This window comes from Camelus dromedarius, chromosome 8 (genome assembly GCF_036321535.1).
Source record: "Camelus dromedarius isolate mCamDro1 chromosome 8, mCamDro1.pat, whole genome shotgun sequence".
Taxonomy (NCBI): domain Eukaryota; kingdom Metazoa; phylum Chordata; class Mammalia; order Artiodactyla; family Camelidae; genus Camelus; species Camelus dromedarius.
In genome coordinates this window covers 19,496,666-19,509,215 of record NC_087443.1, presented here as the reverse complement: position 1 = coordinate 19,509,215, position 12,550 = coordinate 19,496,666, and the positions used below count along the sequence as shown (strand labels likewise).

The following is a 12,550-nucleotide window of genomic DNA, read 5'->3' as shown; positions in this document are numbered from 1 at the left end:
CTGTGCATGCCAGGAGGAGAACACAGAAGCCTGCGTGCGTCTAATGAGCAAAAGCTTATTTGTAGGTGGTGGGGCAGGCGGGCGGTGGGGAGGGTGGTGAAGATAGTGCTTACACAGACTCAATTCACTCATCGCCTGCCTGGTTCTGGAAACATCTGAGCGTGCCACTGGCCCCAGCACACCTCGTCTCCCTGACTGTGGCCAGGAAGGCCTTCCAGTGGGGATGTGCAGGCTGACTAAGCAAGTGCCACCACAAGGCACAAAGATGTGCCCTAGTTCGGTGAGCACACAGTGACTTCTGTCACCTCTGCAGAATTCTGCGCACCCCCACCCCAGCCCCCACCCCCCTGCCATCAAAGGAAAGTGTGTTTCCAGTGAGATAGGCACAAGGCAGACCCCAAGGGAGGTGCTGGGGTTGAGGGGAGTACATAAGAGTGAGGAACAAAGAGGAAGGGTGACAGGTTACTGGCCCCTCCCTTCAGCCCTGCTTCCTTCTGCTCTGTCCCTCTCATCACTGCCTTATTGGCTGGCAGACACCATCCCGCCCTCCCTGCCAGCAACCTAGCCCTCTCTCCCTTCCTTCAGCCCCTTCCGACCTCCACCAGGGTCTGGGCTTGTTACAGACCAACCCCGAGGGCTACCCCACCAAAGAGACATAGAATTCACCTCCAACTCATCATGAGGCTGGAGCGGAGCAAGCAGAGAACATTTAGGAATGAGACGGTTACTCTCAGGAGCTGAGCTGATCCTCACCAAAGTAGAGAGGATTCGACAGACAGATGGATATAGGAGTGCTCCTCTGCCCAGACCAGTTCCTTGAATGATACCCACGTCCCATTGGTAATCTGCTTCCAGAAGCCCCTTCCAATTGGGACTCCACCTCCACAGTGCCCTACCAGCCTATTGTGTCTGTGAATATGTCCCAGGGCCACTCTGTCGGGGGTAGAGGGGACTCTACTTGGCCCCTGAAGCACACAGACCCTGGAGCTGAAGGAAGCGCCGGGGCACACGGCACCCAGAGTTGGATGGAGCTGAGCCTCATCCTCCCACTCCAGCCATCTGAGCCCAGGGATTCGCCCAGCTGCCTGGACCACTCAGAACTGGCTCCAGGCCTCAGGGCCCCAGCTCCTACAGAGGAAAATCCAGATGCGGGGGTGCGGTGTCCAGGGCCTGCAAGCTCGGGCCCCTCCACTTTATCTCTGGGCACTCTCCTGTGGGCACCCAATGTACCGGCCATTCTCCAGACAAACCTGGTTCTCCTCCCTGCTCCTGGCACTCTGCACGTCCTGCTCTCTGGGCCTAGAATGTTCTCTCCTTTTTGGAGAATCCCCAGGGGGGCTCCATCATGCCTTCATTCAGCTTCCAGAAACCACATTTGCAATGCAGATCATCACTCTGTGTGTGTGTGTGTGTGTGTGTGTGTGTGTGTGTGTGTGTGTGTGTGTGTCTGATCAATCTGCTGGAGGAGGACCCCTCAAGGGCAGAAGACCCCAGACCTTAATGCAGAACAAGCAGGAAACACCCTAGGGGGGGCTCCCCCACTGCCTATCATCAGGAAAAAGCCTACAGCCAAGCCTGCACCCCCACCTCCCAGACCTGCAGAGACAAGACAACCGCCAACATTAACACTCACTGCCCTGGACCCACTGTGGGGCCCCGCCCTGCTCCCGGCCAGCACAGCTGGCTGATCTCATGGCAAGAAGAGTGGGTTTGGGACCAGGAATTGACAGATACTGGATGGGCCGATTCATCCAGTGTGGGTGCCCCGGTGATCCCCAAGGAACAGTCCCATCAGAGTCCCCCTCTCTGGACCTGACAAAAATGTCCCTAACAATATAAACTGTACAAGGACCTAGGTATAGCACAGGGAACTATATTCAATTTCTTGTCATGAGCTGCAATGGAAAAGAAACTGAAAAAATGTATATATATATGTGTATATATATATATATGTATATATGTATAACTGAATCACTTTGCTATACACCTGAAACTAACATGGTAAATTGATTACACGTCAATAAGAATAAAAAAAAAATGTACTTGCAAAAAAAAATGCCCCTAATAGTTTCCAGCCTTCAGACAACAACAGCCTTTGAGAAGAAAGCAAATCTTAGAAAACCACAAACCCTAACAATTCAGAGTCCTTGATATTAGGAGACCCTGGAGAAGGCGGGTGGGCAAACTACACGAATGAAGAGGGTCTTCATGAGCTGGGACAATTGTCCATCACAGGCCTCACCCAAAAGCTTCAAGCTAGCACCCAAAACTGGGACCAGTGAGAGGGAGCAGTCTGTGAACACTGAAACAGCCGTCCCTCAGTCAGCCCCCAGTCAGGTGCAGGGATACGAGCTTCACCTAGGTTCTCAGGTCATGTAGAAGAGGAACAAGAGAGCATGTTTGGAAACTGACTCTGGCTGTGACTGACAGAAGAAGGAAAGGAGCTGCACCGGCCCCAGGTGCAAGGATGGGCCGGACTGAGAAAGCAGGACAGGCAAATGATCATCACAATCCCCTTGGAAGTGGTGCAGGCCAGCAGGGCCAAGCAGGGTCCCCACCCGGCCCAGCAGGCAGCAGAGCCCAAACTCACCTTTCAGGGAGGCGACGTGTGACAGGGCCTGGGCATACGTGGCTGTGTTCAGGAGGGTCCCCGGCAAGCAAGAGGGGAAGAAAGGCCCTGTGGGACCCACAGTTCGCCCGAGGCTGGCAGAGAAAGAGAATCACACACTGAGTTTCCAACCGTGTGTACCCGCCAGCCCTCCCGGCCCAGGGGTCCAGCCAGCCTCACCTCTGCTGGGCCTCCAGGGCCTCCTTCTTGCTCCGGGCCTGGTCCCCGGGGGGTGGGGAGTTGATGTTTCTTGTGGGCGGGGGCGTCACCTCTGCCATGGACTCCTTGGCTCCTGGCTCCTGGTCAGAGGCCCCTCTCTCTGTTTTCCTCCATTTGGCCCTTCGGTTCTGGAACCAAACCTGAACCCCCGATGGAAACCCACACCCAATGGAGGCAAAAAATCAGACAGAAGGAGGGAACTAGAACTCAAACCCAAATGCCCGGTCCCCGTGCCATGGCTCACAGTTCACCTTGCAGCAGGCGCGCAGGAGCACAGCCTCCTGTCTCCAAAGGTCTACCAAAACAGAACTCTCTGAATTACAGCTTCAGACCCACGAGTGGCTCAGAAAATCAGAGTAGAAGGTGTGACAGGCATTTTTAAATGAGTGTTAAGGAAGAATCCAAATGCACTGGCCACAGTGAGGGTAAAAGTACATCTCGTGGAAAGTCTCAGTGTAGGCAAGTACATTTATTTGATGTGAAATGTATTCCCTATGGGGAAAGGGGGGGACTCATCATCAGAGCAGTTTATAAAACACCACCCTGGGGTTTCTTCCTCAAAAATACTTATCCTGTCTTCCAGCAGGTCTGGCCTGAGTGTGTCCAGCCTCATACATGTGATTTCACCCTGAAATCATCTCTGACACATCACGACAAGTTCATGACCAGCAGCACTAGAAACACTGACTCCGGAGTCATCCCTGGTTTAGAATTCTGGACCCCAGTGAATCTGGCTTAGAGACCCCTGCAATCCTTGAAGTCAGGTAGTTCTACTAGCCCCATTTTACAGATGAGAAAACTGAGCACAGAGAGTGTAATTAACTTGCCCGAGGTCATTCTGGTGGCAAATGGCAGATCTACAATTTGAAGCCCAGTGGCTTGGCTGGGGACGGTGATCCAAATTGTCTGGGGGTGATAATAGTGGCCACCCCCAAGCATTGTTAGGAAAATTAGCATAGAGAAATGTGACTGAGCATGGAGCCTGGCACATAGCAATCACCCGGTGAATATTAGCAGTATTATTTGCACCATCCTCAGGTTAGGAAGCGGCTTGTGATTCACTTGCTCTAATTGCCTTCTTACAGGCTGAGGTGGAATTCTTTAAGCCTTGGAAACCAAGACTGCATTTACCGGACAGCCTCATGGCAACCGGGCAGCCTGGGTCCAAGGTGTTCCTGGAGGTCAGTGAAATCCTGCAGCTCTTTACTCCATCCAGCTAAATCTCTTCCCCCTTTCTCCTGGGAGATAATTCCTGGCTTTAAAAAAAAAAAAAAAAAGGCTGGCAAGACCTTCCTCCTATTCCCCTGGGCATCCTCTCCTCCTGCTGCAGGCAGACTGGCCCCAGAGAGAGCCTGGGTCCCTACGCTGAGCCTTCCGCCAGCCCACCCCACCTCTGAATCTTCATTCTCTTTTAACTGGTTTCTTTCCTTTTAAAAAAAAAATCTAGTTGGCTTTTAATTGCACATATCAGCGACCATTGAATAATGATTTTATCTATATTCTAAATTTAGGGCAGTTAAATACAAAGCAAAATGCAGACACTTTCTCGCGTCTTAATTGAATGAAGGTCACAGCTATAACAACATTTAATTGAGCTATTTTTCATTATCATATTTTAATGACTTTGCACTGACAGTTCACCTGCTTCTGAGGAAAGAGCATGATGGAGTCGTTTATTTCCCTATTTAGTTATTGTTTGACAACATCAGCTTCGATTAAGACCCTGCTTTAGAGAACATTAATCATATTTGAATGAGCAAGGGGTCTAAATGTAAACACATCTCCCTTCCCGCCACCGAAGCCATGTCCCCACACGCAGGCTCACTAAACAAATGCTTCAGAGCCATTGTCTGTTTGTAGAATAGCCAACAATAGCCCCAACAACAGTTCCCCGCTTTAATTGTCACCACCCCTATCTCACCCTTGCACCTTTCAGGGAGAAGTTATGATCTTCCACTTCTGAATGCTCAATAATTGTGTCATTTATCTCAATTTGCAGTTCAGTCTTTAGGCAGCTATTGGCAAGCTGGCATTAAAAAAAAGAAAGGATAAACGACATGCTGGCCAAAGGAGATTTTCATTTCCAAATAATAATCAGTTTAATTTGCCCGCATATGACCAATGATTCATATTCAGATTTAATAATCAGGATCACATAATCTGATTATAGGGGAAATAATTTGTTTACAACCCCCAATTTACTGCTCAGAATTCCATTATCTCTCTTCAGCCATTGGTTTTTAAGAGATACTAACATGACCCAGGGGAACCAAAAGCAAACTATTATATTTCCTACAATTAGATCTTTTCATAGTCTTAACCCCAAGCCCCTACATAAAAAAAAAGAACAGAAACAGCATGGAGGAAACCCCATAAATAAAATGAATATATAATTGTGCTCAAAGAATGGCTCGCCCCGGAGAGGCGGCGCTGCGAATCTGTTCCTCCCGTGTCCGGGCACATCTGCTGGGCTCGGCGGGTTTGTGCACTTAAACATAATCACCATGTAGCTTCTAAAAGAGAAATCCTGCTTAGAGACAGTCACCGTGGGCCACGCTCGTCTCCAAGGCAGCCCTTTCGCTGCTGCCGCTTAAAGACTTTTCAATTGCCCATGGTCTTCGGGTCCACTTCACTGAAAGAGTCCGCGTGCTGGGGAGAAGTTGGACATGATGCAATTTCTGGAAAGCAGATCCTACCCTGTTCCCATATGAAAACACAGTTCTCTGCAATTGACCGGCCTTACCCCAGAGCGGTCAGAGCGGCTTTGAGAATAGCATCTCAGCTCTTTTTTTTTTTTTCCAAAGCAAGGAAATGGATGTGCATTGATGTAATTTAGTACCTTAGAGACGCGGACAAATTAGTGTAGAACATTATCACTAGTTAATTATGAATGACCGATTAATCAACCTAATCTAATATTCCACATTATGTTGATGTTATTAAAGTGCATCATGAAAATGACAGATCATCTTCATTTGCTTTCTTTGGCCAAATGTGCACTCTGCAGTCGTGATGTCAGGGAAAAAAAAAAAAAAGTTTGCCAGTTTTAATATTCGAGAGTTAAATAATTAAAAAGAAGGTTTACCTGCACTCTGGCTTCTGTGAGGTTTATTTTCATGGCTAGCTCTTCTCTGGTGAAGACATCGGGGTAGTGTGTTTGGGCAAAAACTGCCTCGAGAGCTTCCAGCTGGTAAAAGGAAAAAATACTTACTGGTGAGAGGTTGCAGCTAGGTGAGAGGAAGCAGATGTATATTTCCAATTTGCTATGAGTGGCGAGGAAGTAGTTCCCCAGACCAAATAGAGGAAGAAGGGTAGAAAAGGGCTCTTTGAAAAAAAAAAAAAAAAAATCCCACAGAATTAAAATTGCAACCGTGGATGACTTAGGAGCTAAGCTTGACTAGCAACCTCAGTGCTACCCCAAGAGGTAGAAATAAGAGAGGCACAAATATTTATATGCGATTTCCATTTAAATGGATCCAGAGGACTCAAAATCTAAGGCTGGCCTTATGAATTAGCGCAATCCACGCAGCTTCCACCATCGGGTATAGGAGAAGAGCAATCACTTGCAGAAGCCCTCACTGTGTTGTGCCCACAGAAACCGCCGAGGGTCTCTGCTCCAGGGCGCTCTGGGAGAAAGACAGATTTAAGGGAAGGAGCTCGGATCCTGGAAATACAATGTCAAGGCTCCAGTGGTAGCCCTTCCGTTTATGGGCAGTGATAACTTCTACAAAGCAGTCAACCTCTTGGGCCCCAGTTTTCTCGTCTATCTATTGGGTAAGAATGTCTGACTGTCCCCAGACTCAACCTAAGGCAGACCAGAGCCGCCATCATTGTCTCCTCACTTACTATCTGGGATTGAGGTCGAAGTCCTCTGCCCCCTGCCCAGATTCCTTGACACATAAATTCAAGAAAACAGAAAGATCCAATTAACACAATCAGTTAGCCTTATTCTGAAAGACAAAGAAGAGCTCCTCAAACTCTGATTTTTTTTTTTCTTTTTTTTTGGAGGCAGGAGATAGCTGACTCTCAGAAGGGGGGCATCATTACCTGCTGGAGAGTGAACGTGGTCCGGTTCCGGCGCTGTTTTCTCCGTAGAAACCCATCGTCGAAATCTCCCGTAGAGTGGTTACCAAAGGGAGCGGTGCCTGCTGGGAGAAAACCGGATCAGCCTGAGCAGAGGGCCCCCCAGTCCTCACACTGACCCCCTGCCGTGCACACTTACTTGGAGGCAGCAACCTGTCCCCTCTAGACAGAGCCCTGTCTGTCCCAAAGCATCCTTCTCTGCTCCTGTAATTAAGGCTCCCTCTTTTCCACTCTTTTGTGCTCTCTCTCTCCCAGTAACCTTTGACTTTAAGCCCTACTATGCCTATTTCATAGCGTGAGTGGTGACCTTACTCCCCAACACAGCCACGTCCACTTCATGTGGAATTCTGGACTCCAAGCCAGAAAGGGTCACTGACTTGAGATGGAGTCTTCACTGGCCCTCCAGCTCCCAGCTACACCTTTGTCCCAAGCATCTTCATCTCATCCCTCCTACCTCTGATCCTTCAGTAGAAGCCTCTAGGTTTCCTTTTTTCTCACCTGTTATTTTACTTTCCCTTGTTTCTATAAACAATAAGGATTCAAGGCTAGGGAGGACGGAGGAAAGAAATCACCAAGAGTTTTCCACAACACTTTTCTCCTAGAACTTCAGGACACGAGGAGGTAAGAGGTTTAGAAATGAATATTAATTACCATTGGTCACAGCTCATCAGCACCATAGTGGATCTGTTATAGAGATGTCAATTAACAAAAAATCTGCACCAATAGCAACTTTCCTGAATTCCAAGCAGACTTAAAAAGGACCGCTCTCAAAGGGCATCCCACCCTCTGGCCAGGCTTATAAAAGACCCTCTGCTCCTTGAAAAGAAAGGCTTCTTTTCCACAGTCCTCCCTTGCCGCCTCCAAAGCTTCTATTAAGCCAGAACAGATTTTGGCCCCAAACGTATATTCAGATCATTTTCCAAATGTGCGCCATTTACTTGACAGTCCACAATGGCTTCTTAGGAAAACAAATGAGCAAGCTCCCATTAGCCAGTGAAGGCTGTACCTGCCACAGGCTCTGGTAGCAGAATCACTGCGTGTTAGGCATTAGGAGCCGCCAAGTCACACTGCCCAGCCATCGTTTCTCAGAAGGACCTCGGTCCAAAGAAGCAAGGTCTTTTAGGCTTTTTAAAATTCTGTCTACTACAGGGAGTCCCTCCTATCTATTTCCAGTGCCACATCCTTTGCCACAAGACCTCCACTCTCTGGGGAAGCCTTCTCCTTCCGTCGTCCTGTCCAAATTGCTTTCTTCCTCAAAACCCCAGTTACAAATATTTCTCTCCAGCCCACTGGAAACTTCAAAGAAACAGTCTCAGTATTTTTTTTCAAAGCAGTCTTATTTCCATTTTTATGGACAAATTGTCTCCTTTTGAAACAAAGTTCTTGACGGGTGAGGATGAGATGCAATCTCTGAGGCTCTCCAATCACAACCAGCCTCACAGACGTATACCTGCCTGTCGCAATTATTTCACAAAGTGTGCATATAATATCTTTAAACGAAACACGGCATGTCAAGCTGAATCCTGAAAAAGGCTGACAGTTCATCACATTAAGAAGAACAAAGATGGACAACCTAATAGAAAAAAGGAAACTATGAGAACAGGCTTTTTACTTAAAAATAAATAGAATGGGGGGAGGGTATAGCTCAGTGGTAGAGCACATGCTTAGCATGCACAAGGTCCTGGGTTCAATCCCCAGTACCTCCATTAAAAAAATAAATAAATAAACCTAATTACCTCCCACCCCTCCAAAAAGAAAAACTAAAATAAATAAATAAATAAATAAATAAATAAAATGGTTGATAATGCAACAACAATGTTGAACCTTGCAACAGTTAAAGAAAATATTTTTGCAAAAAAAATGCATAATTATATCCAGTACAGATTAGAGTGCAATGAACTGTGCACACTACTCACCATTTGTAGGAGAGTGAATTGGTGCAGCCTTATTAGAGGGTAATTGGACAATATCCATCAAAAATTTAAGTGCACACACAGCTTTGTAATCTATGAATATACTTATAAAGTGTGCCTAAATGGAGAGAGACTATTGTTCCTGGTAACATGGTAAGAGAAAAAAAAAAAACTGGAAACAACCAAAGTGCCCAAGAGTAGACACTTTCTGCACAATGTATAATGGAATACTACACAACACAGCTGTTGAAAAGAAGCCGTAGCTCTGCCTAAACTGACATGGAAGAATCACCAAAATGTGTATAATGAAGTGAAAAAGGCAAAGTTCTGAACGATGTGCTGTATGATCTCAGCACAAATAAGACATAACTTACCGAGAAAAAATACATAAATGACAATATACACAGGTAAAAGCATGTTTTTCCTGTAGAAATCACAGGAAACCAGCAATATGGAGTATCTTTAGAAAAAGAGGTAGAGAAGGAAGATTTCACTTTTCAAGGGGTTCTGTTCTATTTGAATTTCCAATGCAGGTGTATGTAGTACTTTTTAAATTTAGTATCAGCAGAATTATCTGAGAAGCAAGATTATGAGCCATGCTTCGCTTTCTCTTGCATGCCTCTCTAAATAAAAAATAAAAATTAAAATGCTGATAGGCAATAATGAGATGTCATATTCCAAGGGTCTGCCCTTAGCCTTTCCCTCTGCCGCTGGTCACCTCCTCCCCAGTGACATTAAACTAAAATACAACATCCCTTTTTGCAAAACTGGTTTCGAAACACATCTGTGAAGGAACAAAAAGGGTCTTAAAGACCCGTCTCCTTTTCTTCTGGTCACAGCAACCAGAATCAGCACCGGGATGTGGGATGTGCCCCAGGTGTGGGAAGGAAAGGTGAACTGAGACGAGAGCAGCAGGCACCTCAGTGTGCTGTGGCCACGACAGGCTGGCCAGGGCTCTCCCCAAGCGACTTCAGCCTCCCACCCTGCAGACAGAACTTTCCCCTTCAGTCACCCAGGCAGCCCACCGCCTGCTAAGTGCCCAGATCTCAGCCTTCCTACTTTAACCAGAAGGGTGGGCTACTGGGTGTCAGTAAGTCCTAACCTGAGGTTCAGAGAGGAGCAGAGGCTCCCCCTCCAGTCCTGCGGTACAGTGTCAGGGGATGCACCACTCAGACCTTTACATGACACCCATCTGCATGAGTCCTTGGAGGTAAAAGCAGGTGAAATGGAGCCAAGTGTCTGGCCTTCCCTTCCTAGGGATGCTGACCGAGCTGGCAGGGATTAAACACTGGTCCTCATTGGCCTCCTTTAGAAACTCCTGCTGAACTCTTAAAAGCTTCCATGGGAAAACAAAACAAACTTTCTGAAATCCTGGTGTGCATTGGCCAGCTGAGGGCAGCTGCTGCTCAAGGTAACGGGGGCAAGGTGAAGGAGTATCCTCTGATTTCTCAGGTTCCCCAGTGTCTCACCACCTTTTGCCCTGCCCCATGCCTCCCTCAACTTCTTTGCCTCCAAAATTCTCCCACCACCCCCCACCAAAAAAAAAATCAAAGGAGTAGGTTGCCAAAGCCAAGTGCTGGTATTGCTCCCAGTTATGTAAGTCCTAATAGCCCGTGGCGGAGACTACTGGTCTGAGGAAAGCGCTGTTAAAGGGCCAGAGTGTGTTAAAGGGCATTTGCCTGATGGATAGTACAGCCCTCCTTGTGTGGAGGCCCCACCCTGCAGGATCCCCCAAGACCAGAGATCCAAGCTGTCCCCTTCTCACCAACCTACCCGCACCTAACAATCCAGTGCAGAGACCATACCAAGGATCCTGAAACAAAATTTCTTCTAAGAACTGGAGCCCCTCAAAGACCCAAACCCTGGCCACAGGCTGCCCCTGGGAGTGGGAAGTGGTTAGCATTTGGTGTCAGAAACCCAATGAGTCACAGAGGAGGGGCCATACCTGGGCACTTCTGGCAGTGGTGGGCAGGGCCACCGGCTCCTGAGGGCCACATCGGCCTGGAACAGAACTTGAGGACCTGGAGCAAGACGGCCTTGGGCCAGGAGTAAGCGCAGCCTGGCAATGGGTCCTTCCAAGCTCATGTCCAGTCAAAGACCATGCCGGCCAACTCCCTAGTCCACACTGGCTTATCGGGATGTTTGCAAAACACCGTGAAAGATTGATGCGGCCCCCTGGGCAGGGGAGCCCCGATTAGAGGCGTGACACCAGCATCTGTGCTGGGAGGACCCCCGTCCCTGCAGCGCTCATAGCCCGGGGCACCGAGCCCAGGAGGGGAGGGAGGTGGGAAGCAGGTGGCGACGACGGGGAGGAAGGCCGAAGCGGGATGTGGGGAGGGGGCCAAGGGCGCCCCTACCCACGGCCAGGCGGCTGCGTCCCTCTCAGGGCAGGGACCCAACCACCCGTCAGACTCCGCTGCTGATCTGGCCCTTTCTGGCCGCCGCCGCCGGCCTTTTGGGTCACCTCCGGGCATGGCGCTTACTCACCCTCTAGCTGTGGCGGACAGTGGAAATAAAACATCTCCGACGGCCGGATGGGCTGGACAGCCAGGACTCGGGAGGGTAACCGCGGGACCCACAAGGCGTGCGTAGATCTGGCCTGGCTGCAAAGCAAACAGCGGCAGAGCCTAAGTCTCCCTCAGCCTTGGCCCCGGACCGGCCCTGGAGCGCCTCGGGCGCTCCCTTCCTGGAAGATCCCCTCCCAAAGCCTTCAGCTCACTTTGGGGACCGGGTGGGAGGTGGCAGCGCCATCGCAAACCAGGGCCCCAGTGGGAGAACCCTTCGGTTCGGGTCTGCCACCCTGATAGTCGTCCCCCAACCTCCGCCCCAACCCCAAACCCACGCAGTCTGGTTCCCAGCTCTCAGGAGTCCCCGCCGCAAGCCCTGCACCCAGGCCACCGCAGCCGAGTCCGGCGAGCGCGCCAGGCGATCTCCGCGAAAGACAGCCCGGGCCGGGAAGGCAGCCCAGCCCCAAGGCCGGGCGCGCAGGGCTCGGTGTGTGGGTCCGGAGCCGCTTGTACCTCGGCGGGCGGCGGGCGAGGAAGCCCTGAGCGTGACCGCCTCTGGTCCGCTCGCCCCGCTCGACTGGAAGCGGGCGGGGCTCCGCGCGGCTGGCGCCCGCAGGACCAAAAAAGTGACTCGGGAAGTGGCCAGATGTCTTGCTGTCTGTCTACAGCGCGCGCCGCCGCTCAGCACTCCCCTTTATAATCTCACGCATAATTGGCCTTAATCTGATTATTTCCAGCGCTGTCTACAGCGAGTAACTTGGATAGGTCTATTGGGCCTTACAAATGGCCCACGTGGTGTAAAAAAAAAAAAAAATCCGTCATTTCTCAGCAAACATCAAGAACGTTTTTCCTCTTTTCTTTTAAAAAGAAAATTGAATCAACCACCACTACCACCACCCGCCATAAAGCATTAATTTCTGAACACTCCACCCCACCCCCACCCTGAGTCCCCTCTTACTCAAACCTTTTTCGGTGAGAGCTTGGCTTTGGGCTCCCCTTGTCAGAGGCCTGGCGACTACCGGGCTGCAAATTGACAAAGCGCTGCTAATTGTCACCGCCGGATGGGTTTTGGGGGGACTCTTTGCACACGGCTTCCCTTTCCAAGCGACCGTACAAAAGGAAAGTTTGATTTTGTTCTCAGCAAGGGGTCCCTGAATTTATGTTCGCTTCTCCATGCAAATGATATGCGGTGGGACCCTTCGCAATTACTTTTAAAATGC

The 12,550-nt window shown here is 49.5% G+C and overlaps 1 protein-coding gene across 1 annotated transcript in view; it reads right to left on the bottom strand.

Moving 5' to 3' along the window:
* DRGX (dorsal root ganglia homeobox) overlaps window positions 1–11,344 on the bottom strand; it is a 31,107-nt gene extending 19,763 nt beyond the window's left edge. Inside the window, exons 1-5 of the mRNA XM_010985314.3 lie at window positions 11,311–11,344; window positions 6,875–6,972; window positions 5,913–6,014; window positions 2,789–2,967; window positions 2,591–2,703 (exon numbers count right to left, since the gene is read on the bottom strand). Of these exons, the coding sequence (XP_010983616.1) occupies window positions 2,591–2,703; window positions 2,789–2,967; window positions 5,913–6,014; window positions 6,875–6,972; window positions 11,311–11,344 (526 nt within the window). The remainder of the gene's footprint in view (window positions 1–2,590; window positions 2,704–2,788; window positions 2,968–5,912; window positions 6,015–6,874; window positions 6,973–11,310) is intronic.
* Window positions 11,345–12,550: the final 1,206 nt, after the last annotated feature.